This window comes from Salvelinus sp. IW2-2015, linkage group LG32 (genome assembly GCF_002910315.2).
Source record: "Salvelinus sp. IW2-2015 linkage group LG32, ASM291031v2, whole genome shotgun sequence".
Taxonomy (NCBI): Eukaryota; Metazoa; Chordata; class Actinopteri; order Salmoniformes; family Salmonidae; genus Salvelinus; species Salvelinus sp. IW2-2015.
The window spans coordinates 6,877,293-6,904,644 of NC_036871.1; the positions used below are offsets into that span (position 1 = coordinate 6,877,293).

Consider the following 27,352-nt stretch of genomic DNA (forward strand, 5'->3'; position numbering starts at 1 on the left):
AATGCAGCCAATGAAATGTAGAACCTGTTTGGGAAAGACTAAACAGTATTATTAAAATGCTAATGCATTCATTTTGTTTTAGTAAAATAATTATTTCCAATGAATATTGCCCCTTTTTAGGATTGAATATGAACGATTGATTTTAATTGCACAACAAAGCCTGTCAAATCACAACTTTTGCACAAAAAAATCAGGAACATTCCTGGTCACTACGGGGACAGTTGTTACTCAATTTTGATGTGGCAATGGACACTGAACATCAATGATATAAATAATTTCTAGATAGCTACACATTATCTAAAATTATTCAGTAAGCCTCCAGTTTATCTAGATTAGAATGAACACTCTTTATCCATTTGAGATAAAGCGGTAAGGCTATTTTAAAACACATAACAGTAGCCATATATTGGATTAAACGTGATTTACTACAAGGTGGTTCATTCGATTACATTTTTTGAAGAAGGGTATGTTGTTGAAAAAACGTAATCTTGGATATTTGGGAATGTAGTGCTTTGATCCATTTTGCTCGGTCACGGAGGATCATGGCGGAAGTGGATGTCGAGAGTGAGACGAGAAGCGAGTGGAGTGGAGTTAGAGAAGAGGAATGGAGAACGGTAGTATCAAAGAAGGGAAAGAAAAAGAAGAAAACTGAAGGGGATGATAAGTGTATGTCGGTCAAGGACCATCTGAAGTGTCATGCTTCGAACTCTTGAGTAGGGCACCTGTTAAAGGAGTCATCTCTGGAGTGTTGGTGGAAATAAAGGAGGAAATCCTTGCAATGAGAATCCCAGGTGTGGTTAGGGCCCATTGCCTGACCCGCATAATGAATGGAGGAATGGAAGAAAGTTTGTCGGTGCTATTGTTTTTGATAATGAATACCTCCCTACGCATGTAAGAGAACCAGACATGCTGTATGTAAAGAAAGTGGGTTTTGTGCCGTTCATTTGCAAATGTGAAACAACACGGATCAAGTAGCAAGGAAGTCAAAGAAATTGACCATCATTGTGGCTGCAGGAATTCACAGCGGAAGAGTTGCAAGGGTTATATGCAACGGAATACGTGCGCTCCCCCCAGGCTCCTGAGCCTGTGTAGGGATCAGACATGGATTATTAATTTTAACATTAGAGGCAAGGATAATATTGAGTGACTTTCTGGTAGTCAGTATGAGTATTTTTATCCATATATTTATTTTTTATTTTTTTTCATCCCGCACAGTAGGTGGCAGCAATACAACTTTTGGATGTAGTCCGCCGTAAAACCCTAACGAAGATAATTTTTGCTGTCGCGATACTACCCGTACGTGAACACACGTCAAACGAGCAGTGTTGGAGGATCATGGCGGAGCGCAGGAGGCATAAGAAACGGATCCAGGTAAAATAATTTTAACGCTAACTGGAAGAAGATAATATTTGGTTTGATATATTACAGAGTTGAAAACCGTTCTCATTTTGGACATGGCAATATGTATAAGTTTCAGCAACAGGCTAGTTTTATATGAAGAGAATCTTGCTGGTGAATCGATGCAGTTGATTGGCGAAAAGCTGCAACTAGCAGGTAGCTAGCTAACGTTAGCTTGCTAGCCACCGAAATATTTTATTTTGAAGGAAGTAATGTTCTATGTAGACCGTTATCTGTAACCCGAATATTTCACTGTGTCGGGGTATCACAGAAACCAGGGGTGTAGTATTCGGTTTCCGTTGCAAAACGTTTTGAACAGAACGGAAACAGTTTATTCCAAACGAAAACGCGTTTATTGGGCAAATACAGGTACGTCCCCTCCGTTACGTTTACTCTGTATGCTTCCGTTTTTCAACGGAAACCGACTAATGAATACACCTCATGTATTGAACGCTAGCGCAAAACACTTAACCTACTTTTTAACAGCTTTTAGTGAAACTCGGTGTCTTACTAGCTACCATCACCAATGACAGTAGTTAGCTAACTTAAAGCAGGCAAAGTTGCGGTTGTAACCAAATGTGCATGCGTGTTTGAGTGTGTTGGTATGCATAAATACTGTTTAGCAAGCCAAATGTCAATGATGTACCYGTACATCCTCATTCGTTGATGTTTGATGGCTGCACGAAAATAGTCAATTTCTCATTTTCCAATCGATTACGTAACTAAACGTAGATAGTATCAGGATTTACCAGCAAGGCTTGACAAGTGTACTGTGGGGTGTGAGTCCCTCTCAATTTTGTTTGAGACAAACTCATAACACGCTTCAACGCGACAAACCTGATGATGACGATAAAATACCTCACTGTAGTGCTAAGATTACAAGCAATTAGGCCTTCTGGTGGTCATTGTCAYATAATGAAACAGGTTGACATGCATCAACAACAGCTGAAACAGACAGCTTGGCTGGTAGTCGTAAAATTTCATAAAATTGCAGACCCATATCTCATTTATGGCAGTTTTCGCCTGAAAGAACAGCTCATGGTTATTATGCAACAGCTAGAATTCTATCTATTCCTTTACCTCCCTTTTGCGTGCTCTCTCACTCATGGTGGTGTAATAATATTCKGGAATAACTGCTTGCAATGTTGCTTTACCACGATGAGTGAAGTGAACTTAAAGCGAGCATAGCCAAAACAAACACACACASTGATTTATTACACATACAGTGAACAAAAGCTGCATGGGGCTCTAATAACACGTATTAAATAATGTTATAAAAATAAATTGACTCAGCCGCAAAAGTATACCTGGATGCACATGTATGAACTTTGAAACATGGCTTCCTTTGTTTGGGCTAATGGCTATTCTAATCTGGCTTCTATCTGATTATCCTCACACGATTGTTCAGATTTTGACCTTTATTTATGTGGTCTGATAGACTTTTGTTTGGCTAGCTAGCATGCAGATTACTGTGACTTGGCCAAGACGTTGGCTATTGTTGGGCGGTATCCAGATTTTCYTATTTCGTCGTTACGTTTCTGTACCATATCGAGGTGTATAGTATTACTGAATATGGACACAAGCGGAGCTATAAAAATAACGAATATATATATTAGTACCAATCAAAAGTTTGGACACACTTACTCATTCAAGGGTTTTGCTTTATTTTTACTATRTTCTACATTGTAGAATAATAGTGAAGACACCAAATCTATGAAATAACACATGGAATCATGTAGTAACCAAAAAAGTGTTAAACAAATCAAAATATATTTTACATTTGAGATTCTTCAAAGTAGCCACCCTTTGCCTTTATGACAGCTTTGCACACTCTCGGCAATCTCTCAACCAGCTTCACCTGGAATGATTTTCCATCAGTCTTGAAGGAGTTCCCACATATGCTGAGCACTTGTTGGCTGCTTTTGGAAAATAAACACGAGCAATGGACCAAGAAATACGAGCAATGGACATTAGACTGGTGGAAATTGGTCCTTTGGTCTGATGAGTACACATTTTAGATTTTTGGTTCCAACCGCTGTGTCTTTGTGAGATGCAGAGTAGGTGAACGGATGATCTCTGCATGTGTGGTTCCCACCGTGAAGCATGGTGGTGTGGGGGTGCTTTGCTGGTGACACTGTCAGTGATTTATTTAGAATGAAAGGCACACTTAACCATCATTGCTGCCACAGATCAAAATATAGTTAGCATGTGGTGTGACCAAAGCCACATTCCTGCATCATGTGTGAGTGCAGATATTAGCATATTGTAATTACCATAGTATACAGACAAACAGAATAAAGATGACAATTCAAACTATACAGGAGCTTCGGCCTACACTCGGCCTGGTGTAGCCGAGCCGTGGCCTGGTGTAGCCAATACGCCATCCCATCTGGTTTGCGCTTAGTGGGACTATCATTTGTTTTTCAACAGGACAATGACCCAACACACCTCCAGGCAGTGTAAGGGCTGTTTTACCAAGAAGGAGAGTGATGGAGTGCTGCATCATATCACCTGGCCTCCACATTCACCTGACCTCAACCCAATTGAGATGGTTTAGGATGAGTTGATCCTCAGAGTGTAGGAAAAGCAGCCAACAAGTGTTCAGCATATGTGGGAACTCCTTCAAGACTGTTGGAAAATCATTCCTCATGAAGCTGGATGAGAGAATGCAAAGAGTGTGCAAAGCTGTCATAAAGGCAAAGGATGGCTACTTTGACGAATCGCATCGAAACTATATTTTGATTTGTTTAACACTTTTTTGGTTACTACATGATTCCAAATGTGTTATTTCAAAGTTTTGATGTCCTCACTATTATTCTACAATGTAGAAAATAGTAAAAAATTATYAAAATCCCTTGAATGAGTAGGTGTGTCCAAACTTTTGACTGGTACTGTATATAAATCAATATTTTAGTTAATTTAGTTAACAGGGAACTTGATACAGGAGGGGATTGAATGTCTCTGCTGTAACCAAGAAGCTTGATCTTGACATCTAGCCACTTGGCTAGCAAGTTGGCATATAATTTTTTTGACACATCTTAGATTTCTTGTAGTTATACTTAATTTATAGTTATAAGCAGTGGTGTAGCACACACCTCCGCAGGCCCTGCGGGGTATGCAGTATAAAAGGTATATTGCCAAAGCCTTAACGTGGGCAGCTTAGTGGGGACTAAGTGGGCCCAGGGGGCTCTGGTGTTCTCCTGTATTGGGTTATGTTTAGTTAAGACTAGTGAGACAAGCTTTATACAGGAGCTGCTATTTGTTGGAAGTAATGGTGGATTTACGTGAGCAAAATATGTCTAGTGAGATATCTCAACATCAAATGTGCTAGTTTTCTGTTTACACTAGGCTTGGATGTGTTGTGACCAAAGCCACATTCCTGCTCCATGTGTGAGTGCAGATATTAGCATATTGTAATTACCATAGTATACAGACAAACAGAATAAAGATGGCAATTCAAACTATACAGGAGCTTCGGCCTACACTCGGCCTGGTGTAGCCGAGCCGGGGCCTGGTGTAGCCGAGCCGGGGCCTTGTATTGCTAACTGGCAAACTTGAAGCATGCAGTGGGCCTTGGGGAAGGTTTGGCCACTGGTAAGGGATGGGTTGGTCGCTTGGTTAGCCTGGGTTGGGGTCTGGATGGTTTGGGTGGAGGCCTGGATGGCTTGAGTTCAGGTGGAGGTCAGGGTGGAGAAATGGGTGGCTGCTTGGTAGGCCGCCTTGGAAAGTCGGTTGTCTGGCTACCCTTTCCCCATTTGCGTTACCATGAAAAATTGTGCAAAGAACCTGSTAAGGGATGGGTGGGAGGTAACACAAGTTGAGAGGAGGGTAGCCTTTTGACCTTTAATTTAGAAACGGTCTGTTGGTCTTTTGTAGGCTTCAAATTGTGGTATGGATGTAGATGGTTTCTTACTATTAAACAATATAGAATAAATACACAGGGGATACAAACTTGTCACTTTGCCGATATTCTCAGTTTTGATCTCAAAATAGATGTGAATCGTGTAGATCCCCCTGGGAGAATCTCAGTTGCATACTCCTTGCATCGCCTCTTTTCGCCTCCTTCTCAAAACCCATTGGAGGAGAAGGTCAGAGGGGAGGGAGGGGGGCGGCCTCTGGCTTTCTCACCCAATAGGTTTTGAGAAGGAGACATTTTCCCGCTGTGTGATCACTAACGTTACCTTCTCTGGGGGCTGTGTCATCACTCACTGCACTTAACAAACTTTGTTCCTGACTAGGAAATTTGGAATGCAACTCGGTAAGCATCCTGTGTTCGAAATAATGCTGTGGTTTATTGTTAAGAAGTGAATTATAGTTGCATGTACAGCACCTGTCAAGTTTGGACACACCTACTCATTCCAGGGTTTTTCTTTATTTTTACCATTCTACATTGTGGAATAATAYTGAAGACATCAAAACAAAAATAACACACGGAATCAAATCAAAATATATTTTAGATTCTTGAAAGTATCCACACTTTGCCTTTATGACAGCTTTGTACACTCTTGYCATTCACTCAACCAGTTTCATGAGGTAATCAACTGGAAGTCTTTTCCTACAGTCTTGAAGGAGTTCCCACATATGCTGAGCACTTGTTGGCTGCTTTATCTTCACTCTGCGGTCCAACTCATCCTAAACCATCTCAATTGGGTTGAGGTCGGGTGATTGTGGAGGCCAGGTCATCTGATGCATCTGATGTCCTGTTGAAAACAAATGATAGTCCAACTAAGTACAAACCCGATGAGATGGCGTATCGCTGCAGAAAGCTGTGGTAGCCATACTGGTTAAGTTGCCTTGAATTCTAAATAAATCACAGACAGTGTCACTAGTAAAGCACCATCACACCACCACCTCCCATGCTTCACAGTGGGAACCACAGATGCGGAGATCTGTTCACCTACTCTGCGTCTTACCATGGCAGCGGTTGGAACCAAAAATCTAAAATTCGGACTCATCAGACCAAAGGACAGATTTCCACCAGTCTAATGTCCATTGCACATGTTTCACGGCCCAAGCAAGGCTGCTCTTATTGGTTTCATTTAGTAGTGGTTTCTTTGCAGGAATTCSACCATGGAGGCCTGATTCACACAGTCTCATCTGAACAGTTGATGTTGAGATGTGTCTGTTACTTGAACRCTGAGGCATTTATTTGGACTGCAATCTGAGGTGCAGTTAACTCTAATTAACTTATTCTCAGCAGCAGAGGTAACTCTGGGTCTTCCTTTCCTGTGGCGGTCCTCATGAGAGACAGTTTCATCATAGAACTTGATGTCTTAAAGTAATGATGGACTGTTATTTCTCTTTGCTTATTTGTGCTGTTCTTTCCATAATATGAACTTGGTCTTTTACCAAATAGGGCTATCTTCTGTATACCACCCCTACCTTGTCACAACACAACTGATTGGCTCAAATTTATTCAGAAGGAAAGACATTCCACAAATTAACTTTTTGACAAGGCACACCTGTTAATTGAAATGAATTCCAGGTGACTACCTCATGAAGCTGGTTGAGAAAAAGGCCACGAGTGTGCAAAGCTGTCATCAAGGCAAAGGGTGGCTACTTTGGAGAATCTGAAATCTAAAATATAACTTGATTTGTTTAGTTTTTTGGTTACTACATGATTCTGTATGTGTTATTTCATTGTTTTGATGTCTTCACTATTATTCTACAATGTAGAAAATAGTAAAATAACGGCAAAACCCTGGAATGTGTAGGTGTTTCAATAGCGCAAATTATTACACACACAATGTGTGTTAGTTAGCTAGCATCTAAGTTGGCAATCTAACACTACCACCCCCAAATGGATAKGTGTGTAAGTTTCTCATATCGAAATGAATGACTGAGCACAGAATGCATTCTTACGAGTCCTAAAAATAGAATATCAGACCAAGTCCAGAGCGTGATGTCATATCAGAATGAGTTCTTCATCCAATATCACGCGTTCCCAAACCAGCCGCTATCCTAATCAGCTGCTTCTCTCCGTCCGTTTGCATCTCCATCAGTTTTAAAATGTTATTTTGCCGCGATGGCGAGCTGAGGTGTGCAGACAGTGATGGGGTTCCTGTTTCTGTCAAGCCTATGTTAGTTATACTCTGAATGTATTTGCATATATGCAAACATTAACAAAGTGGTGGAACAGGGCTGTAACCACAAACGTCCTCTGTGTAGGCCTACCTGCACTCACCTGCGCTGTCTAGACTGCCTCATTAATTACGGTTGTCACATTCTGTTGCATAATTCAACGTGTGTCAYTAGCAGGATACCTGTGATATCACGATACTACTCACTTTTTGGACCCCTCGCCAGCTTGCATATAACTCCAACCTAAGATTGTCTATATTGTTGACTAGATAGACACGGGACCGCTCTAACAATGGAAATACATGTCCTCAAAGATGGAAAGCAGGTGGGAGGGGTCGAGATCAGGTTGGACCATTCTAGCCAATGAAGGGGCATATACTAGTGTGAACAGGCCATAGGGATAGAGAACGCATATTTGGATGAGTGCCATTATAGCGTCTGTGACAGCATTAGCAGCGCCATTGAGGCTATCTCCATTTTAAAGTAGTACATTTTCTTCTTCATTGGCTGATCGCTCCCAGCTCCTAGGAATACTTACTTTAAAATGGTGGAAGCCCTAAATGGCAATGTCCACGCTAAAACGGGTTATATCATCTCTCTTACAACAGACAACTCCGATATGAAGTCCTTTTTTTCCCTTTCAAAGTTCCCAAAATGCCACGTGCGTTTTACTTATCACTACATTCGTAACAACCTAACCATTACGAAGCTTCTATTAGATTAAATAAGCCTCACGTTGCAAATGAGCAATTACATTTTTTGTTGACCAAATTCGACATTCATTGACCTCCATAAAAAAAATCCTCACTTCGTGGGCATATTTTCGTGGACCGATTTTGGGACGAGTAAAACCTCTCGCTTCACCTCTTCCTCGTTTGTTCCACGCATGAGGATAATACAAAGAAGGAATCAACTGATTAGGGTGCAGGTGAGTCCAGTTAAGGTGTGCTGGGGAAGGAACTCCCACCCCTGCAGGAACCTGGACATTTATGTAACTGCTACTGGGTTGCGTGTGAGGAAGTGAGTGGGAATTTTCTACAACTTGACCTAAACCCCACCCCTGCCCTGGGTTAACTGGCCGATCTGCTTCTCTGGTCTGATATAGAAGTTATTTACAATGCTCTGTAGAAGTAGAGAAAGGATAACATTTAGCCCTACTTTATTTTGTGCCTTCCTCACGTGTGTGTGTGTGTGTGTGTGTGTGTGTGTGTGTAGGAGGTGAGCGAGCCCACCAAGGAGGAGAAGGCAGTGGCTAAGTTCCTCCGTTTCAACTGCCCCACCAAATCCACTAACATGATGGGCCATCGGGTGGACTACTTCATCGGTCAGTAAATATGTTTCCATAAGTTTTTTTCTTTTGGTCGACATTTAGGAAGTTAGCATAGAAAATGGATGCYACTATTGCCTGCTAGGTTGCGTTTCCATGTGTAACGATCTTGTCGATTTAAAAACAGCTGGACGTAATGCCGTCACAATTGAACACCTAGTGTCGCAAAAACCTAGTGTTGAATAACCCCTGTTTCCATTACCCATTTAGGCAAATTGCGCATTAATAAATTGGCCGACAGCCTGTAATGCCCTCCCACCTATCTGTTTCATGTCTCAGGTATAGCCCACGAAAACCAGCATGTATAGAATACAATAGACTAATATTTGCCTTACGGTTACCGTGGCGATCTTGGGCACAGGGACTGTGGTCTGCTTTAAACATTTGGGTATTACAGAGAGCGGTTGAAAATGTCGGAGGGCTTAGCGGGTTTTCTTAATGTCTTTTCTTAATGTCTTTGCCAACTTCTGTCTCTCTTGTCAGAACAGTTTGGGCTACACAATAGACTCTCACGAACACATACGTATCGGTTGTTTTGCTCTAGGGAGCCCACAGGTCTCACAAGACTCGTCTGAAGGTCTCCCCGGTATCAGTTGAAAAAATTACTAGAGGTACAGTGCATTCAGAAAGTATTCAGACCCCTTACATTTTTTTCACATTTTGTAACATTACAGCTGTATTCTATAATAGATTAAAAAATGTATTTTTATTTTTTATATAAATACGTCCTCAGCAATCTACACACAATACCCTATAATGAAAAAGCAAAAACATGTTTTTAGAAAATGTTGCAAATGTATTAAAAATAAACTGATACCTAAATAAGGTAAGTATTTAGACCCCTTGCTATGAGACTCTAAATTGAGCTCAGGCGCATCCAGTTTCCATTGATCATCCTTGATGTTTTTACAACTTGATTGGAGTCCACCRGTGGTAAATTCAATTGATTGGACATGATTTGGAAAGGCGCACACCTGTCTAGATAAGGTCCCGCAGTTGACAGTGCATGTCAGAGCAAAAAGCAGGTCGAACAATTGTCGGTAGACCTCAGAGACAGGATTGTGTTGATGCCAGGGTACCAAAAAATGTCTACAGCATTGAAGGTTCCCAAGAACACAGTGGCCTCCTTCCTTCTTAAATGGTGGTTCCAAACTTTTTCCAACTCTTCCTAGAGCTGGCAGCCCAGCCAAACTGAGAGATTAGGGGAGAAGTGCCTTGGTCAGAGAGCACTCCACTAATCAGGCCTTTATGGTAGAGTAGCCAGACGGAAGCCACTCCTCAGTAAAAAGCCGATGACCGCCCGCTTSGAGTTTGCCAAAAGGCACCTAAAGGACTCTGACCGTGAGAAACAAGATTCTCTGCTCTGATGAAACCAAGATTGAGCTCTTTGGCCTGAATGCCAAGCTTCATGTCTGGAGGAAACCAGGCACCGCTCATCACCTGGCCAATACCATCCCTACGGTGAAGCATGGTGGTGGCAGCATCATGCTGTGGGGGTGTTTTTCAGCGGCAGMGACTGGGAGACTAGTCAGGATCGAAGCAAAGTACAGAGATCCTTGATGAAAACCTGCTTCAGAGCGCTCAGGACCTCAGACTCGGGACCTGAAAATAGCTGTGCAGTGACGGTCCCCATCCAATCTGACAGAGCTTGAGAGGATCTTCAGAGAAGAATGGGAGAAACTCCCCAAATACKGGTGTGCCAAGCTTGTGCGCCATACCCAAGAAGACTCGAGGCTGTTATCGCTGCCAAAGGTGCTTCAACAAAGTACGGAGTAAAGGGTCTGAATACTWATGTAAATATTATTTCAGTTCTTATTTCTAATAAATTAGCAAAACATTCTAAAAACCTGTTTTTGCTTTGTCATTATGGGGTATTGTGTGTAGATTGTTGAGGTGGGAAAACAATGTAATCCATTTTAGAATAAGGCTGTAATGTAAGAAAATGTGGAAAAAAGTCAAAGGGTCTGAATACTTTCCGAATGCATTGTTATATTTTATATGACCTGCATGAGTTTTTGTTAACTAGTGAATAGTAGCCTACAGAAAAGTCCAATCAATCAAATGTATTTATAAAGCCCTTCTTACATCAGCTGATATCACAAAGTGCTGTACAGAAACCCAGGCTAAAACCTCAATGCAGGTGTAGAAGCATGGTGGCTAGGAAAATCTCCCTAGAAAGGCTGGAACCTAGGAAGAAACCCAGAGAGGAACCAGGCTATGAGGGGTGGCCAGTCCTCTTCTGGCTGTGCCGGGTGGAGATTATAACAGAACATGGCCAAGATGTTCAAATGTTCATAAATGACCAGCAGTGTCAAATAATAATAATCACAGTGGTTGTAGAGGGTGCAATAGGTCAGCACCTCAGGAGTAAATGTCAGTCTGCTTTTCATAGCCGATCATTGAGAGTATCTCTACCGCTCCTGCTGTCTCTAGAGAATTGAAAACAGCAGGTCTGGGACAGGTAGCATGACCGGTGAACAGGTCAGGGTTCCATAGCCACAGGCAGGACAGTTGAAACTGGAGCAGCAGCACGACCAGGTGGACTGGGGACAGCAAGGCCAGGTAGTCCTGAGGCATGGTCCTAGGGCTCAGGTCCTCCGAGAGYGATAATTAGAGAGATCATACTTAAATTCACACAGGACACCGGTTAAGACAGGATAAATACTCCAGATATAACAGACTGACCCTAGCCCCCCGACACAAACTATTGCAGCATTAATACTGGAGGCTGAGACAGGAGGGGTCGAGACACTGTGGCCCCGTCTGACGATACCCACGGACAGGGACAAACAGGCAGGATATAAGTGTTTAAATAATTTATAACTTTTTAACAATTTCTGCTAGTTAGTTTTTCCTACCATGTGGGTTTTAGCTTGCTTGAGCCTGCTAACTGAGGAGTAATAATTCACCTGTTTCCATACATGTTTAATTTTAAAACATTTATCTTCTTTAGGAGTTGTTTATCTAACTGCTTAACTATTGATCTTTACATGGAATTGTATTTATTTGATTTTTTTTATGCATCAAAGATGCAGAATCATCTGGCCAAGTGCATAAAGTTCCCTCAGCGCTCATAACAAGCAACCTCTGACAAAAGTCCCTCTACTTCTATTCGAGGTGAAAATGATGAATCAGACACCTTATCGATAGCAACAGCTCATGGTGCTCCTGGAATCAGTGGAGGAACGTAGTCAGAGAAATGCTGATTAATGTCTTGCTCGAGCTGTGTATGCAACTGGTTCACCTCTGCTCACAAGCAATGTGTATTGGAAGATATTTCTGAATGTTCTTCGCCCAGCATACACCCCTCCAACCAGACATGCTTTATCTACACATTTGCTGGATGCAGAGTTCAACAGAGTTCAAGTGAAGGTTAAGCAAATCATAGAGAAGGCAGACTGTATTGCAATCATCTCTGATGGGTGGTCAAATGTTTGTGGGCAAGGAATAATTAACTACATCTCCATCCCTCAACCAGTATTCTACAAGAGCACAGACACAAGGGACAACAGACACACTGGTCTCTACATTGCAGATGTGTTGAAGGCAGTCATCAATGACCTTGGGCCACAGAAGGTATTTGCACTGGTGACAGACAATGCTGCGAACATGAAGGCTGCTTGGTCTAAAGTGGAGGAATCCTACCCTCACATCACACTCATTAGCTGTGCTGCTCATGCATTGAATCTGCTCCTCAAGGACATCATGGCACTGAAAACAATGGATACACTCTACAAGAGAGCGAAGGAAATGGTTAGGTATGTGAAGTGTCATCAAGTTATAGCAGCAATCTACCTCATCAAGCAGAGTAAGAAGAATAAGAGCACCACCTTGAAGCTGCCCAGCAACACCCGTTGGGGTGGTGGTGTCATCATGTTTGACAGTCTCCTGGAGGGTAAGGAGTCTCCACGAAATGGCCATATCACAGTCTGCCGATATGGACAGCCCCATCAAGAGGATCCTCCTGGATGATGTATTTTGGGAGAGAGTGGTAAGCAGCCTAAAACTCCTGAAACCTATAGCAGTAGCCATTGCACGGATTGAGACAATGGCATCCTGTCTGATGTTCAGACTCTGCTTGTAAGAGAATGTAAGAGAATAAATTTGTACTGTCCTGCCCACTTCACTGTTACTCCAGTTCTGAAATACATCAAAAAGCGTGAAGACTTCTGCCTGAAGCCCWTYCARGCCGCAGCMTACACGTTGGACCCCAAGTATGCTGGCAAGAGCATCCTGTCTGGTGCAGAGATCAACAAGGCCTATGGTGTCATCACTACCGTATCTCGCCACCTTGGCCTGGATGAGGGCAAGGTTCTTGACAGTCTGGCGAAGGACACTTCCAAGCAAGGCTTTGGGATGMAGATGCAATATGGCAGTCGTGCCAACATATCTCATCAGCCACCTGGTGGAAGGGACTTTGTGGATCTGAGGCTCTTTCCCCTGTTGCCTCTATCATCCTCCAAATRCCACCAACATCAGTCGCCTCAGAGCGCAACTGGTCCTTGTTTGGGAACACACACACCAAAGCATGCAACAGGCTGACCAATACAAGGGTTGAAAAATTGGTGGCCATCCGGGCAAATTTGAGTTTTTTTTTTGCCTGACAACGAGTCATCCTCAACAGGGTTGGAAAGTGACAGTGAAGATGAGGCCTCAGAGTCTGATGTTCAAGAGGTGGACATTGAGGAGGTCTAGGGAGAAGACATGGAAGAGTGAGAGGAAGACAACCAAAGCTTTAGTTTCCAGACTATCACTTTACAGATGATAGTCTGTTTTTAGGGAGATGTGATGGGATCATTGGTGATCATTCAATATTCCCTTTTGTTGTTTAGTGAAATCATCCCATGTGAAGTCAAGTAATTTAATTCGTAACTAAATTTAAAAAAAACAACAAATTGTATTGGAAGGATTTAATCATTTGCAATTGTCTACTCATAAGGTAAAAGGTTTACGTTTCTGTCTCCATATGATATGGTAAATATATTCAATGCAAAAAACATCTACATTTAATTTATATTAATTGCATATATTCCCGTTAATTCCCACGGAAAGTTTCCACCAGAATATTCCCCAAAATGTGTAACCCTAGTGTCCACATACTTTTGGTCAGTCTGTTTCCTCCTAATTAAGGAGGCATGATCTATTTCTATAAAAGAAGCCTACATTTAAATCTCATCATAACTAGCTAACTAACTAATTCATTTTTTTTTTAAACATCAAATTATTGTAAATTCAAAAGCCCAGATATGTGTAGGCGGAACCTGCTCTATGAAAGAACCATCCAATGCATAAATGGGCTAAGCCATCTGAAATATTTCTACAATAATTAGAAAACAGCATACATTTATTTTCCCCCCACATTTAAGTACTAATTTTTAAATTCACAAGGGCTTTCTGCAGGGTGCCAAAATTGGTAGGGGCAATAGCGTAGATAAATGTAATCTATATATAGATGAACGTTACACGTTTTGCAGATAGACCAATATTATTTATATAGATAGTAAAGAGGGCAGGTCCCAAAATCGACCACCTTCAGTAATATCGAGGTGACTTGACACCATCAGAAAGCTCACATTGTGTCCTGTCTGACAGATGGCTCCCAAACCACTTGCAAGACACCTGGWTGAGGCCCATTTCATTCAACCTTTGAATGAGTAGGGAATGGTTGAAAGCATTGGATAGGTCTATAAATATGGCAACATAGTGATTCTTATGATCTAAGCAATTGAATGTAATTTAAGACTGACACGGTGCTATGTCCAGTTCTAAAACCAGACTGGTACACATTAAGAATATAATTTGAAGTTAAAAAGTTCTTAGTTGAGAGTTTGCAAGTGATTCCAATATTTTTGCAAGATAGTTTAGAAATTGGGTGGTAGTTGTCTAGGTCAGAAGCCTCTCAACCTTTTGTAAAAAGGGAGGACATGTACCCCCTTCCAGATATTATGGATTGCACCAGAAGCAATTGTTAAATAATGAATGCGGGTCAAAGGTTCTACAGTGAGCGGGGGTTGGGGGAGAAAGCTGCAGTAGAAAGCGGTAAAGCGAATCAACTCCAGTGGATATCTTTTGATACATTTTTTACAAGGCACTTTACATCATTGACACAAAATGGTTCAAATGGAAAAAAGAGTGCCTTGAAGTACATCAGTCTCTGCTGTCTGTTTAGAGATTAATAAAGGACTCATTCTAGTGGAACTTTTGCTATTTTCAGAAACCATTATTTAAAAGATCTATTTGAATCTCATCTCAGCCAGCTGAGGCAAAATGGTTAAATATAGCACCACAAATGTGGTCTGTTATGGGACCAGAGGCTGTCTTAACCTGCTCGGGCAATTTGGGGGAGGGGGGGGGGATTTCAACCCCTCATATACACAATTCAAGAAGTATGTTCACTTTGCTATTCTAACCAGAGTAAGACATCTATTTCTTGAATATCTGAAGGACTGCCTTTGAGGTTAGAATGTCAATTTAGCCTGAGCCCAAACTAAGTTTCTTTTATGAAATCTTTCAGATCATTCATGTGTGAACCAAGGGTTATAGCTGTCTTTTACCCTTAATCTCTTATATGGGGCATGCTTGTCTGCATCAGAGTTAAACAGAGAGGTAAAACATTTAAGGACCTGATCCGAATCGAAGATAGAGGACAGCACACCCTCCCAACCAGGTCATACAGGAAATGTTGGTCATTGAAATGTCTCTTTGTAATAATGCATGGACACGATTTAGATAGCTTAGTATCTTTAATTCAGGCAATGGGACAATGGTCACTGAGCTCGTTAGCGAAGACTCCATTGGCTGTATACTTTTATAAGGGGTGTTTGTCAGAATGATATCCAAAAGAGTAGATTTTTCGTGGTGTTTTTAAGTTGGGGCGTGTTGGTTTAGTTATCAGTTGAGTTAATTTAGCTCAGTACAAATATATTTCAGTCTGTCTGATACTGGCATCAACCAATCCAGGTTAAGATCACCCAATGTTAATAATTCAGATTCACCGTAGTTAGACAGCAAGTCAGACAATTTGCTAAGATCTATTGGGAAGGGCGATAAATTCCCACTGATGTTAGTTGGGCATTATTACCCAGGCCCACATTTAGGACAAGATATTCAAAAAGTTTGTAGACTGAGGTGGATATACACACAGCAACATGCAAGTTGTTCTTTATGAATATGGTGACACCCACACGTCTGTCAGATCTATAAACATTGTATCCATTCAGAGACACATCAGTGTCCGGCACAGACTTTCACCAAGTTTCAGTAATTATCTAAATGTCTGTGTTAGTTTGAAAAGCCAGAATTACAATAAGATATATTTTCAAAATCAAACTTGACATTTACATGAATCAGTTCATGGCCTCAGCTGTGGGATTTCAGACCAGACAGTCTCCAACACAAACATCAAATCAAATCAAATTTTATTAGTCACATACACATGGTTAGCAGATGTTAATGCGAGTGTAGCGAAATGCTTGTGCTTCTAGTTCCGACAATGCAGTAATAACCAACAAGTAATCTAACCTAACAATTCCACAACTACTACCTTATACACACACAAGTGTAAAGGGATAAAGAATATGTACATAAAGATATATGAATGAGTGGTGGTACAGAACATGCTGTGATCAGTAGGTAACCCTCTACACTGAGTGTAAAAACATTAGGAACACCTGCTCTTTCCATGACAGATTGAACAGGTGAATCCAGGCGACAGCTATGATCCCTTATTGATAAATCCACTTCAGTCAGTGTAGATGAAGGGGGGGGGGGGCAGGTTAAAGAAGGTTTTTTTAAGCCTTGAGACATGGATTGTGTGTGTGCCATTCAGAGGGTGAATGGACAAGACAAAAGATTTAAGTGCCTTTTGAACAGGGTCTGGTAGGAGGTACCAAGCGCACCGGTTTGAGAGTCAAGAACTGCACCCCTGCTGGGCTTTTCACACTTAACAGTTTTTCCTGTTTATCACAAACGGTCCACCACCCAAAGGACATTCAGCCAACTTCACACAACTGTGGGAAGCATCGGCGTCAACATGMGCCAGCATCCCTGTGGAAGGCTTTCGACACCTTGTAGTCTATGCGCCAATGAATTGAGGCTGTTCTGAGAGCAAAAGGGGGTGCAACTCAATGTTCGTATGGTGTTCCTAATGTTTTGTACATTCAAGCCATGGGGTTGGCTTGAAATGGTATAGATACAAGATGGCTTAGAACTGTGCCATTTGGTCTGTCTCAAATGAAGATGTGGATTAATACAAGATTCAAAGAGGGTTACTTGTTTCGGCCAAAGTGACATCCTATCACGTTTTAGTACCTTTTCAATGTTWGCCCCATAGCAGAGCTGCTGCTCTCAACAGTGTCAGTAAATGTTGTTTGCACAGTTGTGGGTTAAATGTCTGTGTGAGCTTCTGTGTCTGTTGTGGAGAGTAGCTTTTGTACACATCATATCCCCAGGGGCCAGGATTTCAGAACGTTCACCCAGKACAAAATAATTGTTTTAAGTGAGCCTATGCCCCCCCCTGCTTTTGGATGAGTCTTGATGACAAAACTAGACCAAAGCTCTATATACCACATCACATGCTACAACCAAGATATTGTCTATGATCCCACAACAATTGTTTGGAATATTTCATCACTGTCTCTTTATAAACAGGATTGAGACAACAAAGGATACTTTTGATCTGGATTGAGCCTTCTGATAACTGGTCCCACACATCAGRTGTTGACATGGCATGATAGCCATTGAGTTTCACCACTCAGTATCTCCGTGTCTTGTCTGTATGTTTGAACATGTTGCCGGTTTCCCCATGTCAGCCTCCAAGGCAGTAGACTGTCTGCTGGACTCCAAGTGGGCCAAGGCCAAGAAGGGAGAGGAGGCTGTGTTCACCACCAGAGACTCTGTGGTGGACTACTGCAATAGGTGGGACCCACCTACCTTCAACTACATACCACACGAGACTAACTACCATCACTACCACTGTATACTAGACTAACTAATATCACTACCACGCTACACCACACTTACTACCACATTGACTATACACTTGACTATTTACCGCTACCTACCACCCTACACTGACTTCACTAACACTGCACTAGCTAACTACAACTTTACACTACACTAGACTAACTACCAGCCTACACACGAGAGTAACTATCGACCACGCGGTTTCTGCTCTCCTTGTTCAGGCTACTGAAGAAGCAGTTCTTCCACCGCGCTCTGAAAGTCATGAAGAAGAAGCCAGAGAAGGACATCAAGAAAGATAAGGAGAAAGAGAAAGAGAAGGCTAAGGGCGACAGCGGCAAGGAGGAGGAGAAGAAGGGGAAGAAAGAGAAGAAGGATTCCAAGGATGCCGAGGCTTCAGATGCAAAGAAGGAGAAGAGTGTGAGTAAATTGGGTGAATACGTAGGCCATAAGCATGTTGTAGTAGACCACTGAAGCAGTCTCGTCGTAGACATGGATCAGTCGTATTTCTGTAAAGGTCATGTTTCTGATCTTGCTGTGTCTTTTTGTTCAGGATGATAGCCCCGGAATGCCAAAGAAGAAAAAAGATGCCAAGAAGAAGTTCAAACTGGAGCCTCATGAGGACCAGCTCTTCCTGGATGGGAATGAGGTGAGTTGGAACACAGGGTAACTTCGGATAACAGGTTAGATAGGGGAAATGAAAGGCAAGAATTTCTGGGAAAGTGAGCATGTTTCAGTTGACATGTAGATGAGAACGTCTTTAGTCAGAGGTATTTGTAATATCCGCTTTGAAGGAAAGGGAAAGGGGGATACSTAGTCAGTTGTCCAACAATGTATTCAACTGAAATGTGTCTTCTGCATTTAACCCAACCCCTCTGAATCAGAGAAYGTGTACAGTTTGAGCGTTTTCGTATGTACAGTTTAGTCAGAAGTTTACATACARCTTAGCCAAATKCAMTTAAACTCAGTTTTTCACCATTCCTGATATTTAATCKGAGTAAAAATTCCCTGTCTTAGGTCAGTTAGGATCACCACCTTATTTTAAGAATGTGAAATGTCAGAATAATAGTAGACAGTGATTTATTTCAGCTTCTATTTCTTTCATCACATTCCCAGTGGGTCAGAAGTTTACATACTCTCAATTAGTATTTGGTAGCATTGACTTTAAATTGTTTAACTTGGGTCAAATGTTTTAGGTAGCCTTCCACAAGCCTCCCACAATAAGTTGGGTAAATTTTGGCCCATTCCTCCTGACAGAGCTGGTGTAACTGAGTCAGGTTTGTAGGCCTCCTTGCTCGCACACGCTTTTTCAGTTCTGCCCACAAATCTCCTATGGGATTGAGGTCAGGACTTTGTGATGGCCACTCCAATACCTTGACTTTGTTGTCCTTAAGCCATTTTGCCACAACTTTGGAAGTATGCTTGGTGTCATTGTCCATTTGGAAGACCCATTTGCGACCAAGCTTTAACTTCCTGCCTGATGTCTTGAGATGTTGATTCAATATATCCACATAATTTTCCTTCCTCATGAGGCCATCTATTTTGTGAAGTGCATCAGTCCCTCCTGCAGCAAAGCACCCCCACAACATGATGCTGCCACCCCCGTMCTTCACGGTTGGGATGATGTTCTTCGGCTTGCAAGCCTCCCCCTTTTTCCTCCAAACAWAACGACAGTCATTATGGCCAAAAAGTTATATTTTTGTTTCATCAGACCAGAGAACATTTCTCCAAAAAGTACAACATTTGTCCCCATGTGCAGTTTCAAACCGTAGTCTGGCTTTTTTATGGTGGTTTTGGCGCAGTGGCTTCTTCCTTGCTGAGCGGCCTTTCAGGTTATGTCGATATAGGACTCGTTTTACTGTGGATATAGATACTTCTGTACCTGTTTCCACAAGCATCTTCACAAGGTCCTTTGCTGTTGTTCTGGAATTGATTTGCACTTTTCGCACCAAAGGACGTTCATCTCCAGGAGACATAACGCTTCTTCTTCCTGAGCGGTATGACGGTTGCGTGGTCCCATGGTGTTTATACTTGCGTACTATTGTTTGTACAGATGAACGTGGTACCTTCAGGCGTTTGGAAATCGCTCCCAAGGATGAACCAGACTTGTGGAGGTCTACAATGGTTTTTTTCTGAGGTCTTGGCTGATTTCTTTTGATTTTCCCATGATGTCAAGCAAAGAGGCACTGAGTTTGAAGGTAGGCCTTGAAATACATCCACATGTACACCTCCAATTGACTCAAAAGATCAGAAGCTTCTAAAGCCATGGCATAATTGTCTGGAATTTTCCAAGCTGTTTAAAGGCACAGTCAACAGTTTATGTAAACTTCTGACCCACTGGAATTGTGATACAGTGAAATAATCTGTAAACAATTGTTGGAAAAATTACTTGTGTCATGCACAAAGTAGATGTCCTAACCGACTTGCAAAACTATAAAGTTTGTTAACAATAAATTTGTGGAGTGGTTGAAAAACGAGTTTTAATGACTCCAACCTAAGTGTATGTAAACTTCCAACTTCAACTGTACATGAATTCAGCACTTTGGTGTTCGTGTTTCCATGTGGCATTTGAGAGAATTCCAAGAAAAGGTTATTTCACAAAATAACTGTTTGAGGGTGCACTTTACGAGACATTCTCCATGACGTGTCATAAGACCCAAATTCTTTGTGACGTCAMTTTGCTAGGCTAGCTTGTTTTCATATGATGGCAGATGGTTCAATGTGACATGCACTGACTACACCATGTAATATCTGAAACCGGTGAATCGTGGCAAATTCAGATTTTTCCCCTCCCAAATAAACAAATATTTAAGGTGAAATGTAAAATTGACGTTTACTCCACTTCCCAGGTGTTTGTTTGGATCTATGATCCAGTCCATTTTAAAACCTTTGCCATGGGACTGATTCTGGGTGAGTGGCATTGTAGTGTTAATTACCTAGAACATTTACATTTTGTTGATTAAACTGTCATTCACACAATTGACTGAAAACTGCGACTGAATTGGTAAAGAAGAAGAATAACAATGGTTATTTTCCACTGTACTAAGGCGTGTCTGTCTCTGTGTTTCTAGTGATTGCAGTGATTGCGGCCACTCTTTTCCCACTGTGGCCGGCTGAGATGCGTGTGGGTGTATACTACCTGAGCGTGGCAGCAGGCTGTTTCGTGGCCAGTATACTGCTGTTAGCTGTCGGTAAGTGACAGAAAGAAAACATGCCTTTTTAGGGGGGGGGGGTGTGCATCAGCAGTTTCTCTTTTGTCAGTCACTCAATTAACCCATAGTTTCTCTTTTGTCAGTCACTCAATTAACCCATTTCAGCAGCAAAAAAACAAACATTTTTTGATTAGTATTCCCAGAATTCTCCAGTGTATAAAATGTGAGTAAATTGTAGAGATACAACCCATGACTGTATTTGTTAGTGAAAGAGACATGGTTGTTGCATTCATACATTTATTGTGTCCTATGGACTTCACCAAGTGAGACCCTAAGTGAATTTTATCATACATTTACATTTTAACATATCATACGCATTTCATAAGGACCTTATTTTGAGGGCCTAGTTTTACCCTAATTAACTCGCCTGAAACTCATGCAATTCACTTTGAACCAAAACCACACCCATCATATTTCCCAGCAAGCTCTATTGCAGTTAGATTTTTTTTWATTGTTTCAATATCCGTTTGTGTTGACTGATTTAATTCATTAATCGTGTGCTACTCGAATATAAGGACCGAGTGTCTGCGGGTTTTCATTCCAGCCTTGATTGAACKACATTCCGCTTAAGGCCCCCAAAAGGCTAAGGCAGACTCTGACTGCACGAGCCAATGAGCCCCCACCCCCATCAACGTTGCCCATCCCTGCTCTAGACACTTGTGTACAACCTGAAAAGATTGGGGAGTTTCAATCAATATGGTACTTCCAACATGTTCTCCTAATATGCTAGGTAGAATATATCACAATATTGCTAATWCACCTATCCAACCCTTACATGACATTCCAATAAAAAGTTTGTTTTGTTCTTTACCCTTTTAATAGTTGATCTGGGCCCAATGTAACTTAGGGGAACTGACACCGTTTTAAGTTCTTTACAGAAATGAAACGCATAGATGATCATAATATCCGTCTAAAATATCATTCACAGTTTATGCTTTGACAAAAAAAATCCATTACGTACAGTAAGGCACTGTTGGCAGAATTGAATGGATGCAGTCAATGCATGATTAATGAAATTCACCCATACATCGTTAAGTAGTCTAAATATTGKTATCAGGTTGTAAATCACACCTAGTATATTGTCTGCTGCCTTCAGTCACTCAGGGGAGGAACTGTTTCTCCCAATATTTTGGTTATTGGGAGTCAACACAATCATATGCATTAACACTATATTTTATCTACAGCGCCTTCAGAAAGTATTCATACCCCTTTACATTTTGTTGTGACAACATAAATTCAAAATAGATTCAATTTGATTTCTCGCCCATTACGCAAAGTACCGCATAATGACAAAATTAAAACATGTTTTTAGATTAAAAAAAATGTGCAAATGTATTGAAAATGAAATGCCTAATTTACATAAGTGTTCACACCCCTGAGTCAATACATGTTACAATCACCTTTGGCAGTGATTACAGCTGTGAGTCTTTCTGGGTAAGTCTCGAGGAGCTTTGCAGACTTGGATTGTAAAATATTTGCCCATTTTATTATTTTCAACATTCTTCAAGCTCTGTCAAATTGGTTGTTGATTGATCATTGCAAGACAACCATTTTCAGGTTTTGCCGTAGATTTAAGTCAAAACTGTAACTCGGACACTCTGGAATATTCATTGTCTTCTTGGTAAGCAACTCCAGTGTAGATTTGGCCTTGTGTTTTAGGTTATTGTCCTGCTGAAACGTGAATTCATCTCCCAATGTCTGATGGAAAGCCGACTGAACCAGGTTTTCCTCTAGGATTTTGTCTGTGCTTGGCTCTATTCCGTTTCTTTTTTCATCCTGAAAATCCCCAGTCCGTAACGATTACAAGCATACTCATAACATGATGCAGCCACTGCTATGCTTGAAAATATGGAGAGTGGTACTCAGTAATGTGTTGTATTTGATTTGCCCCAAACACAACTATTTGTATTCAGAACAAAAAGTGAATTGCTTTGCCACATTTTTTGCAGTATTACTTTAGTGCTTTGTTGCAATCAGGATGCATGTTTTTGGAATAGTTTTATTCTGTACAGGCTTCCTTTCAATTAGGTTAGTATTGTGGAGTGAACTAKAATGTTGTTGATCCATCCTCAGTTTTCTTCTATCTCAGCCATTTAAACTCTAACTGTTTTAAAGTCACCATTGGCCTCAGCGTGAAATCCCTGAGCGGTTTTCTTCCTCTCTGGCAAATGAGTTCGGAAGGACGCCAGTATCTTTGTAGTGACTGGGTGTATTGATACAAAGTGTAATTAGTAACTTCACCATACTCAAAGGGGTGTTCATTGTTTGCTTTTTTATTTGTACCCATCTATCAATAGGTGCCCTTCTTTGCAAGGCATTAGAAAACCTCCCTGGTCTTTGTGGTTAAATCTGTGTTTGAAATTCACTGCTCAGCTGWGGGACCTTACAMATAATTGTACTGGATGTGTGGGGTACAGAGATGAGGTCATTCAAAAATTATGTTAAAGCCTGTTACTGAGTGAGTGCATGCAACTTATTATGTGATTTGTTCAGCAAATGTTTATTCTTGAAGTTGTTAGGCTTGCCATAACGAAGGGGATGAATACTTATACTCATTTTCATTTGTAATTCATTTAGYAAAAACATAATTCCACTTTGACATTATCGCRATTTAATCCATTTTAAATTCAGGCTGTAACAACAATGTGAAACACGTCAAAGGGTTGAATACTTTCTGAAGGCACTGTATTTACACTAACTTTTGTGTGATATATATATATATATATATATATATATATATATATATACACACTACTGTTCAAAAGTTTGGGGTCACTTAGAAATGTCCTTGTTTTTGAAAGAAAAGCACATATTCTGTACATTAAAATAACATCCAAATTGATCAGAAATACAGTGTAGACGTTGTTAATGTTGTAAATTACTATTGTAGCTGGAAACGTCTGATTTTTTATGGAATATCTACATAGGCGTACAGAGGCCCATTATCAGCAACCATCACTCCTGTGTTCCAATGGCCCACAGCGTTGTATGATATCTTCAGTTTCTTTTTTCTTTTTCTCTTTATTTAACTAGGCAATTCAGTTAAGAACAAATTCTAATTTTCAATTACGGCCTAGGAACAGTGGGTTAACTCCCTTGTTCAGGGGCAGAAAGACAGATTTTTACCTTGTCAGCTCAGGGATTCGATRTTGCAACCTCTCGGTTACTAGTCCAACGCTCTAACCACTAGGCTACCTGCRGCCCCATTTCTCGCAATAGCCTTAATTTCTCCGAACAAGAATAGACTGACGAGTTTCAGAAGAAAGTTCTTTGTTTCTGGCCATTTTGAGCCTGTAATCGAACCCYCAGATGCTGATGCTCCAGATACTCAACTAGTCTAAAGAAGGCCAGTTTTATTGCTTCCTTAATTGGGACAACAGTTTTCAGCTGTGCGAACATAATTMCAAAAGGGTTTTCTAATGATCAATTAGCCTTTTAAAATGATTAACTTGGATTAGCTAACACAACATGCCATTGGAACACAGGAGTGATGGTTGTGATAATGGGCCTCTCCGGCTTTGTAGATATTTAATTAAAAATCATCCATTTCCAGCAACAATAGTCATTTACGACATTAACAATGTCTACACTGTATTTCCGATCAATTTGATGTTATTTTAATGGACCAAAAAATGTGCTTTTCTTTCAAAAACAAGGATGTTTCTAAGTGACCCCAAACTTTTGAATAGTAGTGTACACACAAAAGTATGTGGACACCCCTTGACAGGTGTAAAATCGAGCACACAGCCATGCAATATCCATAGACAAACATTGACAGTAAAATGGCCTTACTGAAGGGCCCAGTGACTTTCAACGTGGCACCGTCATAGGATGCCACCTTTCCAACAAGGCAGTTCGTCAAGTTTCTGCCCTGCTAGAGCTGCCCTTGTCAACTGTAAGTGCTGTTATTGTTAAGTGGAAATGTCTAGGAGCAACAWCGGCTCAGCTGTGAAGTGGTAGGCCACACAAGCTCACAGAAAGGGAACGCTGAGTCCTGTAGTGCGTAAAAATWGTTTGTCCTCGGTTGCAACACTCACTACCAAGTTCCATAATCCCTCTGGAAGCAACGTCGGCACAAAAACTGTTAGTTGCGAGCTTCATGAAATTGATTTTTATGGCCGCGTAGCCGCACACAAGCCTGAGATCACAATGCCAAGCGTTGGCTGTAGGGGTGTAAAGCTCGCCGCCTTTGGACTGGAGCAGTGGCAACGCGTTCCCTGGAGTGCTGAATCACGCTTCACCATCTGTCAGTCCAACGGACGAATCTAGATTTTGTGGATGCCAGGAGAACGTTACCTGCCTCAATGCATAGTGACAACTGTAAAGTTTGGTGGAGGAGGAATAATGGTCTGGGGGTGTTTTTCATGGTTCGGGCTTGGCCCCTTAGTTCCAGTGAAGGGAAATCTTGACGCTAAAGCATACAATGACATTCTAGATGATTCCAACTTTGTGGCTACTGTTTGGGGAAGGCCTTTCCTGTGTCAGCATGACAATGCCCCCGTGCACAAAGTGAGGTTCATACAGAAATGGTTTGTTGAGATCTGTGTGGAAGAACTTGACTGGCCCGCTCAGAGCCCTAACCTCAACCCTATGGAACACATTTGGGATGAATTGGATGGCTGACTGCAAAACAGGCATAATCGCCCAACAAGAGTGGATGCTGTTATAGCAGCAAAGAGGGGACCAACTCCATATTAATGCCCATGGTTTTGGAATGAGATGTTCGACGAGTAGGTGTCCACARACTTTTGGTAATGTGGTGTATATTATCACCCATATTGCTGCAAATATTGAGGCGGCTTATTCTCCTGCTTACCCTATAATAATGCACTAAATTGTAGATTTGGCAAGTCATTGCGCATGTTACACATTATATACACACACACACATATCGTTCTTGATTTTGTTTAGTGGAGGTCTTCTGTGAACAAAGGCAAATTATCTCACGTCTCGCTTAGCTATTGTACGAGTGGTCTGAGGCAGTCGGTAAATAACGAGCGTTTTAAGTGCAACTTCAGTAACAATGATTTTGGGGAACAGCTCAGAGATTTATCGATGCGGCTACAAAGGTTCTTGCAACGAAGTTAGCCCTAAGATGCTTTTGGGAAACCCAGCCCTGGTAAGTTTACCACTTGTGAGTTTACCAACAATGCACCAAAGTTGATGTCATAGGACTTCATTKCCTCCCCTCAGAACCAATGATGTTACTTCCAGGCTCTTACCTTAACATTACAATGCCATTTGACATTGTTTTTGTTTGTCTCCCATCAGCTCGCTGCATCCTGTTCCTGATCATCTGGCTGGTGACGGGCGGTCGCCACCACTTCTGGTTCCTGCCCAACCTGACTGCCGACGTGGGCTTCATCGACTCCTTCCGCCCGCTCTACACGCACGAGTACAAGGGCCCACGGGGCTGCAGCAAGAAGAGCCRGGACAAGACAGAAGGCAAGACCACCGATGCAGACGCAGCCAAGGCCCAGAAGTCGGACAGCGAGGAGAAGGGTGATGGTGGGGAGGAAGAGGAGGAAGCAGAGGTGGAACGAGAAGAGGGTGAGGGCACAGCGCCGAAAGGGACGGAAGAAAGCGAGGTGACTGAGGCGGCGGGGACGTTGACGAGCGCCGCCGAGCGCCACTCGGACACGGACAGCGACCGCCGGGAGGACGAGGGCTCGCAGCACAGCAACGGAAACGACTTTGAGATGATCACCCGCGAAGAGCTGGAGCAGCACACGGAAGGGGAAGGAGAGGGGGAAKGAGGAGTGGAGGAGAAGGGAGACGGTGAGGCAAAGCCCTTGTCTGTTCAAACATAAACATTATCTCTACCACCACCTCCTCCTCTGAAGGATCTCCTCCAGGTCCTCTCTCAACCTCGCTGAGGAGACACCTCCCCATCTTGTCTGCTCCGATCTTCCACTAACTATACTGTACCACGTCTGTCTTGGTATTGACACCGGTGAAACGAAGCAAACGGCTATGACAATGGAAAAGAGAAGAGAGAAAAAAAACGCCTTATTGTGGTTCTGAAATGATTTCAACTGAGAAATGCAAACTAACTTAACAGACGTGCTTGTCTGAGGAAGTTGTCACGATAGTTCTCCCAATTTTTTTGGTACTTACGTTATGACTTTATCCCATATCATCCTAGTTCAGAAAGACTCATCTGCTCTACATGTTATGTGTACAATGGTCCCTTGTATGTCTTGTTTTTGTACGTGAGGCAAAGTTTAGTCAATCTCCACAGATGAGGGAATTATAGAACTATGGAATCCTTGTTTTGCCAGGAGAAATACTGCCATCTTCTCTACCTGTCCCTCAAATCCTGACTGTGGTCTTATGAAAGATGTGTGATTGGTACAATCAAAGTTAAGCCCAG

General features: G+C 41.8%; 1 protein-coding gene across 1 annotated transcript; it reads left to right on the forward strand.

Annotated features, from left to right (window-relative positions):
• Positions 1 to 1,274: 1,274 nt before the first annotated feature.
• On the forward strand, positions 1,275 to 27,352 carry sec62 (SEC62 homolog, preprotein translocation factor). The gene is made up of 8 exons (XM_023977078.2): positions 1,275 to 1,371; positions 8,695 to 8,803; positions 17,617 to 17,722; positions 17,992 to 18,187; positions 18,321 to 18,416; positions 20,617 to 20,677; positions 20,839 to 20,958; positions 26,251 to 27,352. The coding sequence occupies exons 1-8, from the start codon at positions 1,336 to 1,338 to the stop codon at positions 26,787 to 26,789; spliced, it is 1,263 nt and encodes a 420-aa protein (XP_023832846.1). The 5' UTR covers positions 1,275 to 1,335; the 3' UTR covers positions 26,790 to 27,352.